At 41.0% G+C, this 19,972-nt stretch overlaps 1 protein-coding gene across 1 annotated transcript in view; it reads left to right on the top strand.

Moving 5' to 3' along the window:
* Positions 1-1,689: 1,689 nt before the first annotated feature.
* Positions 1,690-19,972, top strand: part of SLC45A2 (solute carrier family 45 member 2) — a 39,032-nt gene continuing 20,749 nt past the window's right edge. The window contains exons 1-3 of the mRNA XM_008060633.1: positions 1,690-2,151; positions 3,913-4,089; positions 19,165-19,490. Of these exons, the coding sequence (XP_008058824.1) occupies positions 1,767-2,151; positions 3,913-4,089; positions 19,165-19,490 (888 nt within the window). The 5' untranslated portion in view covers positions 1,690-1,766. The remainder of the gene's footprint in view (positions 2,152-3,912; positions 4,090-19,164; positions 19,491-19,972) is intronic.

Raw genomic sequence — 19,972 nt, 5'->3', positions numbered from 1 at the left:
TTTCCATTTTATTTCATTGTTAATCACAGTTATTTACTAAGGGGGCATATGCACCCATTGAACACTGTGCAGCATCTCATCTTGGAATCAGATTGGACACTGCTACCCTCATTTTTGTTCCATGTTGACTTTTATAGAGTACTTGCTTTTTATCACAATGACTGTGTAAAACCCAGGTTCATGGAAATATAAAATCATTGAAAGGACTGTAGTGCAATCTTATGTTTGCAAGTATGAATGACCTCACTAGTAGTGCATGTGATACCTGACAGATGTTGTTTTACTTTGTTTACTCTGTTCAAAAATTTAAATATCCTGAGATACTTCTGTGAATTCACTGTAATGTACAGGGTGCCTTGGCACACAATTTGAGAAACACCAGTTAAAGTGATTTTTGTCCAGGTGAATACAGCTAGGAAGAGGGAAAAAATCAGAATTTAAACTTTAATATCCTGACCCCAAGTCTTGCTCTTAAAGCATTTTGGGCCCCTTCTTATAAAACTATGTCTCCCTTACAACTTGGACTTTTCATCTGAATTCAGGGTCCAGCAAGGAAAATATAACCCATTCATAAAACAAAGGAGATTTAATTTAGTGAATTACAATGGTGATGAAAAAGCTGAGAAACTAAGGAGATAGTGAAGCAACCCAGACATGAGCCAAAAAAAGGCCACCAGGACCACTCCTAGGGTGCAGGGATGATGGGAAAGATAGTGTTACCTAGATTCAGAAGCCTGGTGGCAGATAGACCCACCTTGGAGATGCAGCAACTGCCAGAGACAACAAAGAGGGGAAAATACCCTGGCTTCTTCCCTTCTGCCCCATATCTTTTAACCAAGGCTTTCCATTAGCCAAATCTACCAAGGTGTCAGAGAGCAAGGGAAGCTGGGAAGTGTAGTCCTATAAAATAAATAACTCAGAAAGAAACATCTGAGCAAATGGGCAATTGACTGGCACTACAAAATGTAGTGTATACGTTTTATTCATTCAATAATTCCTTTAGCAAATATTTGTTGAGTACCTACTAGGTGCCAGGTATCATCTTAGTTGCTGGGGATACCATAATGAGTAAAACAGACCTGATCTCTGCTCTTAGGGCAATCAAAGACTAACACAGGTTACAGAATAAACACAGAGCTGCCTAGTTATAAAATGTGATAAGTGCAATAAGGGAAAATATCAGGGTGATATGAAACTGAGGAAAGGTGTGACCTCCCACCATTTTAAGTCTAGTTGTTTGACTCCTGAGCTGTGTGTGTAGAAAACTTATAGTCAGGAAAGGACAGAATATCTATAATAAGAAGTTTATAAAGCAATAGCAGCCCATTTATATTTTAATTTAACCCTGTGTTATAAGGCTTTATCTCAAAAGCACGTGTGTGATCAGTTTGTGTGTGTGTGAAAGAAAAAGAAAGGGGGCAGAAGAGAGAGAGAGAGAGAAAGAGGAAGAGAGGGAGGGAGGGAGGAAAAGGGAGAGAGGGAGAGAGAGAGAAACGAACACATTACAAAGGAAGATCCCTTTAGAAAAACATTCAAACATTCTAAGGAGCCAGAGGGCTCACAGCAGCTAATCTCTGTCATGCTTTCTAGCGCCACGCCACGCCTTCCCTCTCATCATAACTTGTGATCTTAGAGGCATGAAAGAATTTGAGCCCCTCCCCCAGCCTGACCATCTCTGGTAGTTGCTTAGCCAGGCTCCATGTCAAATCCAGTTTGGAGCACAGACCTGAGAACCACGCCGGAGGTGGTAGGCTCACCAAGTGGCTATGGGTGGCAACAGTGGACAGCCTGGCCTCCACACTTACAGATCCCTAGCTGAGGAAGCCCCCTTTGTCTCTGCGGAGCCGCCCAAAAGACCCATGGGCAGACTCATCATGCACAGCATGGTCATGTTCGGGCGAGAGTTCTGCTATGCGGTGGAGGCGGCGTATGTGACCCCAGTTCTGCTCAGCGTGGGTCTGCCCAAGAGTCTGTACAGCATGGTGTGGCTCCTCAGCCCTATCCTGGGATTCCTGCTGCAGCCTGTGGTCGGATCAGCCAGCGACCACTGCCATTCCAGGTGGGGCCGCCGGAGACCCTATATCCTTACCCTGGGCATCATGATGCTCATCGGCATGGCTCTATACCTCAATGGGGACACTGTTGTAGCAGGTAAGCGGACTGCACAAGGGGGGCAGGCAGGGATAAGTGTCCTCATGTGCAACTCTATAGAAAGAGAATGTAAATTTATTTGTCATTTCGTAGAATTTGGTGAGTACTGGTGATCATGCCTAGGTTACAATGAACTTCCACCTTTGAATAACCCAAAGCCTGTGGTTGGAGAGCCTTCTGGAAATATCAACATGCATTGTCTTTTGTTGTGAAGATTTTAAAATAGGATTAAGTTTTTATTTGCTTTATCAAATTAAATATTTTTGCCTGTTTATCAATTGTGTTTCTTCTTGAACCAATTATGCTCTATTTAATACTTCATCAAATGGTCCAGATGCCAAATAGTTCCATAAATATTTACAATATGTCACCTGTGTGTCCAAATGAGAGTTAATTCTGTTTATAGTTTTGCACAGAACCTTTTACTGGGTACAGGGCATAAGCCCACTAGCTCAAGGGGACACATTTGCACTGCAGATTCTGGGCAAATCAAGCCTGGTGCTGGGCACTTTTTTGTAACCATTAATCAGCTACCAATTAATCAATAAGTGGTGGTCGTACATAAAAATTGCATTTAGAAAGGACTGTTAAAAATAGCATACATTTTTCTTTTTTTTTAAATAAAAGAAAGCAGAAATGTGTAAATGTAGGATACTTCTGGAAGAATTAACAAAAAGCTGATAAGAATTGTGGCCTCTAGGGAGGGGTATGAAGGACTGAAGGTGTAAAGTGGAGGCTAGGTTTATTTTTCACTTATTTTTATACTGTAATTTTTAATTTTTAATGTGCATATATTCTATGTTACTCTCAAATTAAAAAAATAAACCAAAGGCAAGGGAGACAACAATGCATCTTCTGTTGGAGACTAGGTGAAGGAATTACAGCATATCCATAGAATGAACATTATTTTAGCTGTTAAAAATTGTGAGGAATTTATTCATTAACTGAAATGAAAAGATATGAGAAAAGTTGATTATAGAGGTGCCTAAACTGCCACATTTCTGTGGCCGAGCTCTTCAAAAGCCTGGCCTCTGACCTGCAGCATCAGCATCCGCAGGAGCTGTCAGAGATGCCAATTATCAGCCCCATCTCAGACCTGTTGAATCAGAGAGTTGGGAAATGAACCAGCAATCTATGTTTTAATGAGATGCACAAGGGATAGTTAAAGCACACCAAAGTCTGAGAAGCATTGCCTTTGGGGACTAGCGTACATTGATGTCTGTATGTGTGGAAGTGTGCAAAAGGATGCCTCAAAGATGATCTTCGCTGGGGCTGGGATTTGAAGGATTTTCCTCAACTTTTTCTGTTTCGTTGGAATTGTTGACAATAAACATGCATAACTTTTTATTTAAAGAGATATTTCACAAACCAGAAATTTCACTGTTTAAAAGTATACAATTCTGTGCTTATTGAAAGTATGTTCATAGGGTTGTGCAACCATCATTGCTCTGTAATTCCAAAGCATTTTTATCATCCCCCCAAAAGACCCATTCTTCATCATTAGTCACTTCCCATTTTTTCCTATGCAGCAGCCCTGGGCAACCACTAATTTACTTTCTGTCTCTCTAGATTTGTCTTTTCTGGACATTCACTTGCATAATTTTAAAATCTGAAAAAATAATGGAGTTGTTTTTATTTGAAAAAACAATGCAAAATGAAAACAAGGGAGATAATTTGATGACGGGGTGTTTAGGTCAAAATAAAAAAATGCGGATTATTCTAAAACAGGATTTAGGAGACCGATGTTTATTTCTCTTTTAGCTTTGATTGCTAACCCAAGGAGGAAGCTGGTTTGGGCCATAAGTGTCACCATGGTAGGTGTGGTTCTCTTTGATTTTGCTGCTGACTTCATTGATGGGCCCATCAAAGCCTACTTATTTGATGTCTGCTCCCATCAGGACAAAGAGAGGGGCCTCCACTACCATGCCCTCTTCACAGGTAGGGAATATTCCAGAAGTCTCTCCTTCAGCTCCCCAGACAGGGAGGCGCTTCCAATGTAGCCATCAAGAGTCCCTGCCCGTGAAATTTTTTGAATGAATGGATCAGTTGATGGAATGTTCCCATCACGTGGGCGCTGTCTCCCGGTGCATCTCTCTGAACAAAGTCAGCTTGTGACTGGGGCGGCAGAATTTTTGCAAGGGAAGTTTACAAAAGAGCTTTCTTAAGAATACTTTGTGAAGACAATTACAACTGAGATGAAAAGAAGCCTTGTGCATTTTACTGTTGCTTTAGAGCAGTGAATCTCAAACATCAGCAATGTCTACATCAGTTTTCCCAGGAGGTTGTTGTAAAGGCAGTTTCCTGGGCTCCTTCTCTAGTTACTCTGATTCAGTGGGTCTGGGTTGGCACCCAGACATTTGCATTTTATTTGGTAAGAAAGAACCTCAGATGGTTTTGTGGCAGGTGTCCTAAGAACCATGTTTAAAAAACAAAAATAGAAACAAACCAAGCAAACAAAAACCCCATGTCTTAGAGATTTTTTAGTTATATAAAGAGTTGGCATTTCCTCAACCCTCTGGTTTGAAAAAGTTCATGCCTGGAGCACAATAGAGGCCCTATTGATTTCTTGGGGCTGTTGCCAGCCGTCTTTGGTTGCTGTTTTTCATTCGTTTAGAGTAATGTTGCTCAGAGCACCAGTTAATGCCAAGCTAGAACACAGGATGAAACATAGGGTGACAGCAGGATCCTGGCCCCTGAGGATTTTTATATCTAAGAAAGGGACTCTATCAGCTCACCTTATCTGATTGTCTTCATAGCCTAGCCAGTGCATTTATGTTTTGGTATTTTCTGTGTCCTTCCATGACCAGGTAGGTCCATGAGAACCAAGGTCTTGAGTTTTGCTCACAGTTTCTATCTCTAGAGCCAAGAGTGATGCCGGCACAAGGAAGTCATTGGGTCAATATTTGTCATCTGAGCAAACATTTGAATGAAGGAATGAGACTGCTACTCCTTATATGGAAGACAGAGGGGCAGGAGGCTAGGCCCCTCTGTCACTGGCCCTTGACCACTGTGTCTCCAAAGACATAGCCAAGGCTTGAGCCTTTCTCCCCACCTCACCTCTGCTCTTGGCTTCAGTTCTCACACCATTTTCCACCTGAGTGGACACCTCACTCAGGTTCTTCTACCCCACTGGCCTCCTGTTGTCACTGAATCCTGCCCAGCCTATGCCTGCCCCAGGGCTTGACATGAGCTCCTGCCCTGCCTGGGACACCCTTCCCCAGATAATCCCATGGCTTTTGCCTTCATTCCACTCATTTCTCATTAAATGTCTCCTCATCAGTGAGGTCTTCCTTGGCTCCATATCTAAAATAGTGACCCTTCGTTTCTCCTCTTATTCTTATCTGGTTTGACTTTTCTTCCTAGTAGTTATCACTACCAGACTGACCAGTTATCTGTCTGTCTCTATCATCTATTTTTTAAAAAATTATTATTTATCTTACCCATTTAGAATGTCAATTCCCGGTGAACAGACCTCTTGTTTTGTTCTCTGCTGAGTCTCTTATTCCTAGGACAGTGTCTGCTACATAGTAGGTGCTCAGTAAATATTGAACACATCTTTATGAAATGCCTTTTATCTACTAATAACCCTGTATTCAGTATTTTAATTTGTTTTATCTTAATCCTGACAATGGCTATGGGGAGGTGATGTGAGTCTCCTTTTTCAGATATGAAAACTGAGCTGTGGAAGTTCTGGTGTGTTACAGCTGGCTAATGTCGGCTTGGAAGAGTCAATTCTTACATTTTTAGACATTTAATGAGCTTGTTGTCATCTCACTGATGGTTTGAAATTGGTCAAAATGGAAAGCAAAGCTATAAATATTGGCTTCCTCCCACCCCCACCCCCAGCCAGTGGTTAAAGCATATTGCTCTGGGTGAGGAAGAGGTTTAACAGATTAAGTATGTTTTAAGTACCTTACCCTGGTCTACAGCTAGAGGGTCCCCAAATGGAGATTCAAACTTTATTCTCCTAACTTGAATCCCACAATTCCTTCTGTTTTAGCATAATTTGCTGAAATTAATGACAACAAGATTGAAGGAGGTATTTTGGCTTTTGATGCCAACACATTGGGAGTTCACTGATTTAAAGGACATTGGACATTGCGGCCGCCACTTCGCGGGTTACAGCAGAATTAGGCTGGGCCAAATGACCTTTGCTTTGCTGTCTCTGATAGTAGAAGATAAAACTTTGTATTTTAGAAGCTTTTTCAAGGCCAACACATGATAGTACTTCTGTGAATTTAGGACAATATATTCATCTTGAGATTTTCTGGTGATATTAACATATGGTGTATGGCAGCAAACACATAATTTTGATACTACCTTGGTTCAGGCTCTCAAGACATCATTTCTGAACTTTAGTACATATCCCTTAACCGGTTTTCCAGTCTCTAACTTCTTTCCACTCCAGTTGAATCAATTGGCAGCTTCCAGATTTATATTCCTGAAAGCCAACTATGACCAGAGTACTCTCCTGCTTGGTGACCTGCAGTGGCTCCCTATTTGCCTCTGCATAAAGAATGAATTCTGGGGGTGCCTCAAGGCTGTGCCCCCCACTGCTGATGAAAATGTATAATAAAGATGGTTTGGGGTCCCTTCCCCCCCAAAAAGAAAAAAGAATGAATTCCTAGACAGAAATCAAAGCTGCCACAATCTGCTCCTTACCTTGCTCTTAAATTAAGTTTTTCTTCCCTTGATTTCTTCCACATTCTCTGTGCTCTGAACAATTTTTCATCACATTCCCAGGATCAGAGGGCAGGTCTGCTTTATTTTCCAAATACCTCCCACCTCCACTACTGCCTGACACATTGCAGGTGCTCAAAATAAATACAAAAGGGACAAATTATGTAGCCTGTCCTTTATTTTCCAGGGTCTGTGTTCATGTAGGGAGTCTTTGTCCTTTTCTACCTATGGAGATCAAATCTGCTTGGAAATTTTCACCATTTCCCAGGAAGAACATCTTTCATTCTCTTCTAAATTGCGGGTATACTTAATCCCTAACTTGGTCAGAGGTTTGGTCTACAAAGTATTTGAAGTGTAAAAGTTTATCAAGGATGAACATAAAGATGCCAGTGAGATAGCTAACTGGCGTTAAGAAACAGTTGAGGCTTCTAGTTTACCACACACACACATCTTGAATTTTTACCCCCTCTTGGGGCTTACTTATATAGTCTGCTTGGATTGACATGCCAGAATATTACTGACTAGGAGGCTTAAACAACAGAAATTTATTTTCCCACAGTTCTGGAGGATGGAAGCCTGAGATTAAAGTGTCATCAGGGTTGGCTTCTGGTGAGACTTCTCTTCCTGGCTGGCATATGGCTGCCTTCTCGCTGTGTCCTCACATTGGCCTTTTCTCTGCCCATGTACACACCATGTGTCTCTTTCTCTTGTAAAACACCAGATCTATTCGATTAGAGCTATACCCTTATGGTCTCATTTAACTTTAATTACCACCTAAAAACCCTGTCTCCAAGAACAGTTACACTGGAGGTCAGGGTATCAATGTATGCATTTTGGGGGGATACAATCTAGTCCAGAATCGGGCTCTTTCATTTTTATCTTTGTAGTCATTGAACCTAGCTTCTAAGTCTCGGGAAAGATGAGATATGGAAGGAGCACACCCACTTTTCTCTCTCTTCCTCTTCCCTCAGTCCCTGTCCTCTTTCTCCTTTGTATAGAGTAGAATTTTCAAATAAACAGCAAAAGCACAAAAGATATTTTTATATTCATAAGAACAGCTAAAGAACCTGAATATCGGGGCCCAATCTAGCAGTTCCCGGGTTCTCATGTATAATGCCCCTTTTAAGGTCTTATAAAATTCTCCCAACCCTGTTCCTGAAGGGTGGGTTGTTGGAGGCAAGCGAGAAATTTGGCCCACTCCCACGAAACCATTTTACTACCTCTGAGCTTAAATTAACAGTCCAGTCCCAAAGGGCTATTTTCGTGTACAATAATCTCTATCTTGGCCTTTGCCTTTTCTACCTTTTTTAGTTATTTGAATACATTTCAAATCAACCTTATTACACTATACCTTCTTGAGGGAAGGGGAGTATCTAGAGAAAACATGTGTGTGAGAGGATAAGGAATATATGAATGAGTGAGAACCAATGATAAGTGCATATTGATGAGCTCTTTGGAGGACTGGCACTACCACACAAAAATCCAGGCTGACTTCCTTCAGACTTTACCCATGTTCCTGGCCTCTTCTATATCATCACTTGATATACGCTCAAGGGATGTATTGTTTAGGAAGGGGTTGGTTGCAAGTAACTGAAGCCCACATAACAGTGTCTTAAACACATAGCTTTTTGTTTTTCTTTCACAAAACAAGATATCTGGGAGTAGGTGTCTGCTGACTTTTGGTCAGCAGCTATATGTCAGAGCTGGCAATTTTATGTTTATTTGATTGTTTCATCAATATGTTGCCTCCTGAATACAAGATAGCTGCCTTGGGTATCTATATCATGTTTGTTTCAAGATAGGAAGAAAGGAGAGGAGAGTTAGGGAACGAGGAAGGAGAAAGTAAAAGAAACGGCATTCTCTCTTTAAAGGAAGAAAGCAAAAACTTTCCTAGAAACTTCCACAGACTTCTGCTTGTTTCTCATTGGGCAGAATTAAGTCATGTGAGCATCCAGTGACCTAAGGAAGTTGCTTCCCTGAGCCAATTTGGGTTCTATTATCAAGGAGGGAAAAATAATTATAATATCATTGAATAGGCAAAAGCCAAAAGTTATGACATAAAATGCAAACACAGTTGAGAATTAGACTAATTAAAACAACTAAAGACTAATTAAAACAACTATTATAAGAAAATGACAGAGTTTTTAAAGTCCTCCATATTGGTAAATAATTAAAGGATAATTATATTCCAAAGTTTTATGCATTGTTGACAGTTTTACCAGATCTGCACATTTATTCACACTTTCTCCTGTATTGTAATTTACAATGTATTTATCTATCCTTCCTACAAATCCTCCCTGAGAATTCACCGCAAATTCCCCATTCTAATTCATTGTCATAGCAGACACTTAGAAATATTAGTTGTGTAAAAGAAGACCCGAGGGTTTCATAACCCTGGTTGTATTTTGTGCAAGTTAAGAGGAAAATTTTATCAATCAGATTAATATTCTCACTTTAATTACTTTGCTATGTCTCATGATCATCACTGAACTCTAAACCTCAGCCAACTGTCTCTAGTAAACGCGTGTCTTTAGTCATATGGGGACCACTGAAGGTGTGTGGAATGCTCAAAGCAAGTTCTTTCCCCACTAGAATAATAACTTAAAACATCTTTCTCATGTAGGACAGTACAGTGGAGTCTCACCTTGTTTAAAGTTTAGATTCTAAAGTCCCTAAGTGATAATGACAGTCCACATTACTCATAAATATTTCTCTGATCACTCATGAAATGTAATACATCTAGTTTTGTGTATAAAAATCTGCATAAATTCATATCTGCAGTCATCTACCCTTTAATGTTTACTCCCGGGCATGGGCTCAATTAAAGGAATATCAGATAGGATCACCCATGTTATTGAAAATATTATTCTTGTCTTTCTTGCGTGCACACTCTTTTTTTTTCAAAGTGTAAATAGTTGAATTTTGGTGAGTTAAATGTGGATACACTACCCCACTGTATGTGAATTAAAAGATAGAGTGAAAAATAACACTCAGGGCCTTATCACTCTGTCATGTCCCTGCACACATGCCAAATCTCTTGAATTTACATGAACTTGACAAAGAGATGACTGCAGCGTTCCATTTGAAACAAGCATTTTTTGAAAAAGGCATGTTCAGTGTCAGGGCCCATTTTGATTTTCATCAACAGCAAGATATCATTCACCCAAGAAATGCAATCATCCCAGTAAATTGAAATTCTTTTTTATTTGTTTCAGAGCTGTAGTTCTGGTCTGACAATTCTAAATGCTTCACAAATAAGTGTCAAAGGGTTCATTACCAAAATATTTCCCAGCATATCTGACTTTTGTTTTGTTTTATTTAGATTTTCTAAAGAAAAGATTCTACTAGCTTTTAGGGAGACACTCTATTTCTCCAGCTTCTGTCTCTTATGTTTAAAGGTAACTCCACCTTCTTCCATCTCCGGCATATGGGTAGCCATGGTGGGTTTGGTGGGTTCACTCGTGTCTTCTCACCACACAGATCCTTGATTGCTTGGGTACATATAAGGCTGTGGAACCCAGCAAGCTAACAAACCCATACCCACTAGGAAAGGTAGGCAGTCCTCCTATTTGCCAAAAGCTTCTAACCGAGTGTATTTCTGCTGCATTGGACCCAAGATCTTTCTCCTTAGCAGTGGACTCTCCCTTGGCAGGAGGCTAGGGTAAGGCATGACGGTAAAGGTCATTTCTGTTCAGAACCTGGCTCCTCCTTTTCACTGCTGAATAGTCTTAGCATTTCTGAATTTTCATTCCCTCACAGGCTTGTGAATCTCTACACCATATTAGTTATTAATAACCTGGCAAATGGTCACAGACAAAGCGCAAGACCCCATCTAAAAGAATTAAACACCAAATATTTCATTAACTCGATTTCCTCTCTCCTCACCAGGCCTGCAAAGGTTTTAGTTGTAATGTCTCAGTGAGGAACTTGCCAACTTGCCCTGTGTATATTGTTGGAAGAAGAATGGGTAACTTGTTAGGTTCAGCTTCTTTTAAGCTTTTGCCTTTTTTCGTACTTCAAAGTATGCGCCAACATGCTAACATGTAACGAATACTCTGATTAGCAATAGTTAAGAACTAAGAAAAGAGTCTTAGAAATGGAATTGAGACACGGGCTCTTTTGACTAAATCTTTTACACAGTGGCAAGGAGCCTTGATTCATGTTTGAGGATATTTTAACCTTTTCTCATTCATGAATAATCACTGCATGAGTGGTTTCGTTTCATCCACAGGGTTCCCTTTGAAGTTTCCACCCGTGGCAGACTTTCACATCTCCTTATTCAGACATCTTGGAAAGGATGTGGCCAGGGCAGAAACCAAAGATACTGGAATTTCAGATTGTGACAAGGGTGACTTAGGACAAAACAGCTAATATTGCCAAACTACCACCTCCTTTTCATTCAAATGCAATCAACACAACTTTTAAAGACTCTCTAGGGTAGGTTAGAGAAGAGGGAACCTGGAAGGCTTTTCCATCACTCTTTCCTCTGCTTGAAAGCGCTTTCCCAGGGACCATTTGGCTTGGTTATCTCTTTGTTTTATTACTCGAGTCACATAACCCCTCCTCACAAATGTGCTCATTATTGCCTGACATTATATTTCTTATTCCTTTATTTTTTTGCTTATTGACTGCCTCTCCAGCCAACGCATAATCTCCTCAAGGGCAGTTATTTCTTGTCCATTGCTTTATTACCACTGCTTTAAATAGTGCTTGGAGTACAGAGGAGCTCAAAAAAACATAGGTGGAATGAATATTCTATTTTAACATCCTTATTTTCCCAATGATTCAGCTGTCTTGCTGAGTGGTAATGTGCCTAACCCAAGGTCACACAGCTGGTTAGTGGTAGACTGGGGGCAAAAACCAACAAACCAACCATCCACCACGCAACCAACCAACCAGCTAACCAGTTGACCAGCTGATCAAAGATGTGGTTCATGTCTTTGTCTAGATTCCTCTAAAAGTTGGGCCCCAGAGGAGGTTTGTATGCAGATAGCTTATTTGGGAAGGAATTCTAGAGACCAAGATAAGGAAATGGTTAAGTGAAACAGGCCAATCAATAAACATTACAGAGCTGGCTTTTGCTTTAAGGGCCTCACCAGGACCCTCTGTGGCACCTCATGAAGAGCAGCTCAGAGCTCTCCATCTGTGGGGGGGGGATTAATTTAGTATCCACTGACAGGATGGTCTCAAGGGTTTTGTGAGCACTGGATCTCTGCTGTGTGTGGGTTCCCTGAAAAAAGGCACTGTCCAGATATACCTGTGCAAAGCTGACCAAAGCTGGTTTTGAATAGGTCACTGCAGCAACTGTGGAGCAAGGAAGGCAGGTGGGGGCTGAGAAGATTTGCAATGGCTCACAAGGGCTGAGGGACTCAGTTTGTGACCTCTAGTCCTGAGCTTTATTACTCTAGCATTTGTACTCTGTGCTCCTTGGTCACCACTAGGAGGAGTTAAAGCATTTTGCAAAGTATTTCACATCACAATGAGCCATTCCAACTCAGAACTGAAAGTATGAGTTCTGTGGACTCAGAGAGAACTCAGGGTAGCCACATATGGATCTAGAACCAGGCCAATGAATTGAACTTGCAACCATTTCTAATCTTTAAGCAAGCTCTTAGAGCAAAGGCTGACACACAATAAGCTCATCTATCTAGACCCAATGCACAGCCACTTCCTGGAGTTCTTATTGCTTTCCTGAGATCTGATCAGAAAATGAGGCACTGTTCCCTTCTGCTCTTGGATACCTCCAAGTCATCCAGGGGCGGTTCTGTTCCTTACCTCCTACCCTCCAGCCCCAGCTAGGCCCATCAAGCAGGCGGCAAAACCACTACCAGCTTAGGGATTTGCCAACATATGTACTCTTCATGAATGTCCTGACTAGTCTGGAAAATTTTGTTCTTAAAACACTTTTTCTATTGAATCTACTCTCTAGGACTTTAGAGTCTTAGGGCTTTTGAAACTCAGAAGCAAGGAAGCCCACTCTTATTTATCTGATCTCTATTTCACATCCTGTCCTCAAAGCAAAGAGGCATCCTGGCCAACCTTAAAAGAAGGAAGGGCCCAGTGGGGGGAATAAAATACTAGGATTAGAGATAGGTGGGTGGAAAGAGTGAGCAGTATGTTAAACACATTATCTATGATCTATCTCACATTATCTTTTCTTTCTTTTTTTTTTTTTTTTTTGAGTTGGAGGCTCCACCCAGACTGGAGTCTCCACCCAGACTGGAGTGCAGTGGCCGCTCCCGGCCACCGTAGCCTCGACCTGCTGGGCTCTGGCGATCCTTCTGCCTCAGCCTTCCAAGTAGCTGGAACTACAGGCGCACGCTACCACGCCCGGCTAATTTTTGATTTATTGTAGAGATGAGGTCTCGCCAAGTTGCCCGGGCAGGTCTCGAACCCACGGGCTCAGGCAATCCATTCACCTTGGCCTCCCAAAGCGCTGGGATTACAGGCTGAGCCACTGAGCCTGGCCTCATATTATCTTTCTATCTTTGAAGAGTAAAGATCAGATCAGCTTGTGTCTTCCTTCTTTGACCAGAGTACGTGTGTCATTTTGATTGATTTTGATTGATTCAGCCTCCAGGAAGGGGTCATGTCTGTTCCATCAATTTCCACTGACAAAGGAGTCAAGTACACGCATGTGCATGTGTGCTCACACACGCACACACCCCCTATTCCCCCCCCACAGTAGCTGAGACTTAAGTTAACTCTCCAGGATTTGTTATGTATATGATGGGGATAGGTATAAACCATATATCTAATCTGACACTTTTTTTTTTTGAGTTGGAGTCTCACTCCACACAGGCTGGAGTGCAGTGGCACGCACGCTCACGGCCACCCCAGTGTCGACCTGCTGGGCTCTGGCCATCCTTCCACCTCAGCCTTCCAAATAACTGGAACTACAGGCGTGCACTACCACACCCGGATAATTTTTATTTATTGTAGAGACAAGGTCTCGCCAAGTTGCCTGGGCTGGTCTCGAACCCTCAGGCTCAGGCAATCCACTTGCCTTGGCCTCCCAAAGTGCTGGGATTACAGGCTGAGCCAGCGAGCCCGGTCCCTAATCTGACACTTTCATTGCTATTTTCTCAACGTGTAGAAAAGAATCAGAATTACCCTCTCATGAACTCCATGGGAATGTGGGGGATCTTTAGTCTGTCTTCCTTCCAGGATAAAGTAGCCAGCAGCATCCAGTTAGCTCTCTTGACTAGAGCTATGTTACCCCGACACTGAGCTTGCTAACCCACACACCTGATGCAGGAAGCAATCACAGGTACAAGGTAGGCACAGAGTCTGACTTAGCAGACTCTCTTGAGTTTCTTTGGTCCTATAGATTCCTTGGTCCTGGTTCTGCCAGTGCCTCAGTTTCCCACTTTACTTATCATAGTTGTGGACTAATGAAAAAAATTACACATATTTCTGTATACTTGGACTTCTTCTAGGATGAACCATTATTCAAGTTGTATCATTAGTTGTGAAATATGACATCTGTCTGCCAAAGCCATTTATTTTCATGAGGTCAGCTCTAGTCTGAGTCTGATAGCACAGCCTTGCTCTTTGAGGAAGTAGCCAGCTGTACCGCTTCTGGCCTTTCTCTCTAAAGGCTTGTTATCTAACGTGGCAGCAGATGTCCTGAGAATGTTCATCTTATGGCTTGCCCAATAGCCTGGTGATTGGTTCCAGGGGCCCCAGTGAGGCTGATCTTGGTCATAGAGATAAATGCAGTCTGGTTATAGATGTGAGAGGCAGTAAAACGGTAAAATGATTATCTTTTGTTGCAGCTCAGACAACCAGGCTTTGTTTGTGAGACTATCCTTAAAGATAAAATTCTTGGCTTAAGCCAAGGAAGCAAAAGAAAATCCTTCAGTGAATTCCTACAGCCCTCTGCTGGCCCTCAGCATATCTGTAGGTGTAAAGAGATACAGTTTAAATGTTTTTTTCCTGTGTTTTAATATCTATTAGAATAATTCCCCCAGTGGCCCACTTTACCCTCCTGGCACATTCTGTTGTACTGTTGTAACTTGCAGCAACATCTCACAGTAGCTTTGTAGAGATGAGGTCTCGCCAAGATGAGGGACAAAGAAAACTGTTTAGCTTGTTTTCTTTGTTGTGTTCTTATTGTTTTGCCCTCTCTAAGAGAAGAGAGTGCTGGTAATTCTCAAAGTAACTTGTAACTACTCGTAACTTGTGTCAAGGTTTTAAGTTAAATGATTAATGAGGGAACCAATGGGGAAGACATAAGAATAGGTTCTTGTTACACAGGTTCTTTTTTTTTTTTTTTTGAGTTGGAGTTTCACTCTGTTACCCAGACTGGAGTGCAGAGGCCGCTCCCGGCCACCGCAGCCTCGACCCGCTGGGCTCTGGCGATCCTTCCGCCCGCGCCCAGTTAATTTTTTGATTTATTGTAGAGATGAGGTCTTGCCAAGTTGCCCAGGTGGGTCTTGAATCCGGGGACTCAGGCAATTCACTCACCTCGGCCTCCCAAAGCGTGGGATTACAGGTTGAGCCACCGAGCCTGGCCTCCCCATTGTAGGAAAAAGTGTGTGTGTGTGTGTGTGTGTGTGTTTAGCAAAATAAAAAAATACTAGATTAAATAAAAACCTGATTAATCTTCTATAAGTTAATAAAACTATAATTCTTTGTAATACTTTTGGAATAATTTCTCTACCAGACTATAAAATTTGATGCAAATCCTATAATTCTATTAATGTCTGCAAATTACCTTCATTGTACAGGACTGCAAATCATTGTGCTTTATCAGTTGTGGATTGTTGGTCAAATATCCTATGAGAAGAAAGTCACATGTTCCAAGGATGTCATATGTGGGTAGGGCACGTTTGTTGGAAACTGCTCTGTCACCTGGATACACAGAGTCGCCACTGTGACTTAGACCACCAGCATTGGTGTCATTGGGAAGCTTGAAAGGAATGCAGAGTCTCAGGTCTACCTTAGACCTTTAGAAGCAGCACTTACATTTTAACAAGATGCCCACATGACTTGTGTGCACATTAAAGTTGAAGAAGACGTCCCTAGAATGATATTTTAAAAATCAGGCAGTTGCAATTTTTACTCTTTCCATATTTGAGACACTTTTTTTTGGTAATACCTGCCACATGCCACAACAGGTCGCAGTCTTCGGAGATCCACCAATTCTAATAGCTGGGTCTAGAATAACTAAATCCTTTTAGCCAGTTCCAGGCAGATTGCCTTCAGCTAGTTCAGTGCAGTAGCTGTCTTCTGCTTCTGGAAGAGGCTTCAGAATTAGGGTTTCTATAGGAAGTCAGCAGGGGGCTCAGCTTGGGGCCTGCTTCTGGCACCTATGTGCTGATGTTTGATGTGGGTTATTGCAGTAACCCTCATTAAACTCAGATGAGAGAGAATTTATCACACTTGTTTTTCAGAGGAGATGTGTCCAAGATCTCATAACTAGAGGGCATGAAGTTGAGATTGGAAATCAAGCATGATTCTAAATTCCTTCTGTGCTTTTTCCATCACTGAATCACGGTAGTCTGTAATTTTCTTGTCTAATTCTCCAAACTTCCTTATATCGCTAAAATGTTTGGATTCATTGATATACTGAAGTCTTATAAATTTCATTGCTAATTAAGAAGAATTCTATAATAAATATTAATAAACATTATCTTGATTCAATTAACACAGCACCAATAATTGACTCCTTGAAATTCTTCTATACTTTTCAAGTGCCCAGCTCACAGTTCTTGCTTGTCATTTATTATGGGTTTTTGAAAGTAGCTTCTCCCACTTATCTGCTGCACCACTTGAAACCACCTTCTGGGAAAGAGAATGGGATCGGTGTCTTATTTATGTTTATATTCCCAGAAGTTTTACATATTTAGTGCCCAGTAAATATGTATGAAACTAAACTAAACCAGTAGACATACAACTGGGCTAGGAAGCCCTCCATTTTTAGGACTCAATGATTAAAATCAATCTCTAATATAAATCCATCATTTTACTTATATGTGTATATGTTTATTCATAAGATAAAACTACCATTTCATTGCACAGTGGTGGATTATTTCACATATCAATTCCTTCAAATGGACAGGTTCCTCTCTTCTACATTTCCCCAGCTGAGGCAACCAGAAATGCTCAGTGGAACAATAAATTTGAAAGACAGAGGCATAAGTGGTAGGATAATTGAATGACAATATGACAACCACTGATCTGTTTACAAATAATGGTTTCAAAAAAGAATGTGTAAGTTTGTCAGAGGGTTGATTTAGGTCAGGGATTCTCAACTAAGGGCCACTTTACAACCCCTTGGCCTGGAGACATTTGGCTATGTCTGGAGACATTTTTGGTTGTCATAATGGGAGAAGAGGGGGTATTTAATACATTCTTATTTCCTGAGTGTTGGCTTGACACATGATTTCTGACACATTCTGCATCTCCACAATTGAATAAAGAGAGTCATTGTCTAATGAAGGTTAGAGGTACCACAAATCCCAGGACTTCCTTTTGAATCAGTCATAGAGTTGCCTTGGGGACTTCCCCTTTCTTTCAGGTCCTGGGCATTTCACTATCATCTGTTATTTATCTATTTATGTATATGCCATAGTCCATAACTAGACTATAAATTTCTTGCTGCCAGATAATATATATCTAATTTCACTGGACCTCATTGGCCAAAATTTCTTATAATTCTGCCTTAAAACACTTTGCTGCTCTGGGCATGCTAGTAATGCTCTATTTTTGAAATCTAATGATAAGATAGTTGCTATCAGTTGATAGTCTTTATGTTAAATTGCAACTAATTGGCCAGGCATGGTGGCTCATGGCTGTAATCCCAGCACTTTGGGAGGCCAAGGTGAGGAGACTGCCTGAGCCCATGGGTTTGAGAACAGTCTGGGCAACTTGGCGAGACCTCTTCTCTACAATAAATCAAAAAATTAGCTGGGCATGGTAGCGTGTGCCTGTAGTTCCAGCTACTTGGAAGGCTAAGACAGAAGGATCACCTGGGCGATGAAGTGAGACTCCAACTCAAAAAAAAAAAAAAAATTGCAACTAACCAAAATCATTCATTCTCTCACTATTCTGAATAAATTGGGATTTGATATTTTGGAATAAATGGTACTTGCATTCAGGCTTGAGTTCTTAGAGTCAGGTTTATGTAAGTTGAGGTGTTTAGGGTAAGTGATAGGAACTTCTCAAGTTCTGTTTTCTTCCTTGATTGCCTGATCTATGAGGATATTGTCTTTATCTGAGAAATAAAATGGAGACTTCATTCACACAAGGAAAATAAAAACAAAAAAAAAAGCTGATCTATTCAGGTAAATAAGTGTGTTTGGTAAGGTGTGATGAGAGTCAGGTATTTAATGGTTTTTGACAGGAGGATCAGCCCTACATAAGCTGTAACATATGTAGAAGATGTGTTTGGCATTCAGCTTCTCATCTCCCTAGGCATCCTATGATATATCTCCTTATCAGAAATCACTAGTGTCTGCATGAAAAGGAACATCTGAAGAATAATTACTAATTTGGTGCTTGGATGTATAATGTCTTGTTTGTAACAGGAACGCCTGCATTTTCAAACAAACTCAAAGGAATTAATAACTAATAATGGGATTTCAAATACTGAGTCATTAGGAAGAGACAGATTGTGAGGACCTTTTCCTCAGTGTCCCTCAAGTGACACTGTGTTTAAGCATGAGCAGAAAAAGCAAGTACCAAAAAGTCTTCAGGTTGAAGCAAAAATTCATTTTTAAACTTTTGTTCTTGTTATTTATGTAGCTATCAACTGGGAACAAGTACCTTGAGCTTCTCATAAAGGAAAAAAGACAGCTTTTGAGGCTGTTTGATCTCTGCAGGCTTGCATCATCCCAGGCTTAATAATAGAGAAATTACAATACAAGTAATTTAATTTTATTGCTGCCAGAAATTGGTTTTCTCCGAGGCTCTTTCGGGTCTGGGTTTAAGTTCAAAAGCAACATAGAGAGTACAGTTTGGAAAGGCCATAGTGGGTTAGATGGCAGCAATATTTACTAAGCACTTGCTGTGTGTCTGGCACTACTCTGAACACTTTCTATTTTCAAATCATGAACCTACTGGTAGGTTATGCTTTCATTATTACCACGCTGTTATAGATAAGGAAGTCCAAGGTCACAGCCAGTAAATGCTAGAGCCAGAACTTGAACCTACCTATACTGTCTGGCTGCGGGTATCTCAGCCTCTCACTGTATTGCCTCTCCAGTCATCTCCAGATTGCCTTTGGGGTCCTTGGGGCGTTTTCCCACTGAAGGGGTGGGTCCATGCATGAGGTAAATGAAAGATGGTTTGCCAAATATGCTGATACCTCTCTTTCTTGCCTTCCAGGTTTTGGAGGTGCCCTGGGTTACGTTTTGGGGGCCATAGACTGGGCCCATCTGGAACTGGGAAGAGTGCTGGGCTCAGAATACCAGGTCATGTTCTTCTTCTCCTCCTTGGTGCTCACTTTCTGTGTTATTGTTCATCTGTGCAGTATTCCTGAAGCCCCACTTAGAGATGTTGCAAAGGACATTTTCCCACAGCAAGCCCTCCAGGAACCTACACTGTCATCAGATGGAATGTATGAATATGGTTCTATTGAGAAAGTTAAAAATGGTTATATAAATCCCGAGCCAGCAATGCAGAGAGAAAAAAACAAAAATCATGCTGAACAGGTAAAGATGCACATTCTTTTTTTCTTTATGTGGGAAACATATTCTTGCTCTTTCACTCTTTTCTGTTTTTTTATTGGATTTTTATATATTTTTTTATTCTTTGTTTTGTTTGTTTATTTGATGTGAAGAGTTTTGTGGAGTCAAATTGAATTCCCAAATCCCCAGTAGGATTATCCCATGGAATTAAAATTTTGTGCCTCAAAGAACAATGTCCATATTTGCCTCCTGTCTCTTACTCATTTCAGAGCTGAAAACCAGGGAAGATAAAGTCAACCGAAAAAGGTTGGGCTATAAGAGAAATCTGGAATCATCCTCAGGCCAGAAGAAATGCCCTCTTAGATTAGGATTATAAATTATAAATTTGTTTCTTCAAATGGCAGCATCCATAGGTTGGTGACTGGGTTGAGCACATTGAACCTATGTGTCCTGAGTTGATTGAATATTCCTTTTAGTCCATTTTCAGTGAATTGCATGGTGAATTA

Source organism: Carlito syrichta, unplaced genomic scaffold (genome assembly GCF_000164805.1).
Source record: "Carlito syrichta isolate Samal-C Ts95f unplaced genomic scaffold, Tarsius_syrichta-2.0.1 Scaffold304682, whole genome shotgun sequence".
In the NCBI taxonomy this organism is placed as follows: domain Eukaryota; kingdom Metazoa; phylum Chordata; class Mammalia; order Primates; family Tarsiidae; genus Carlito; species Carlito syrichta.
This window is presented reverse-complemented; position numbering and strand designations above follow the sequence as displayed.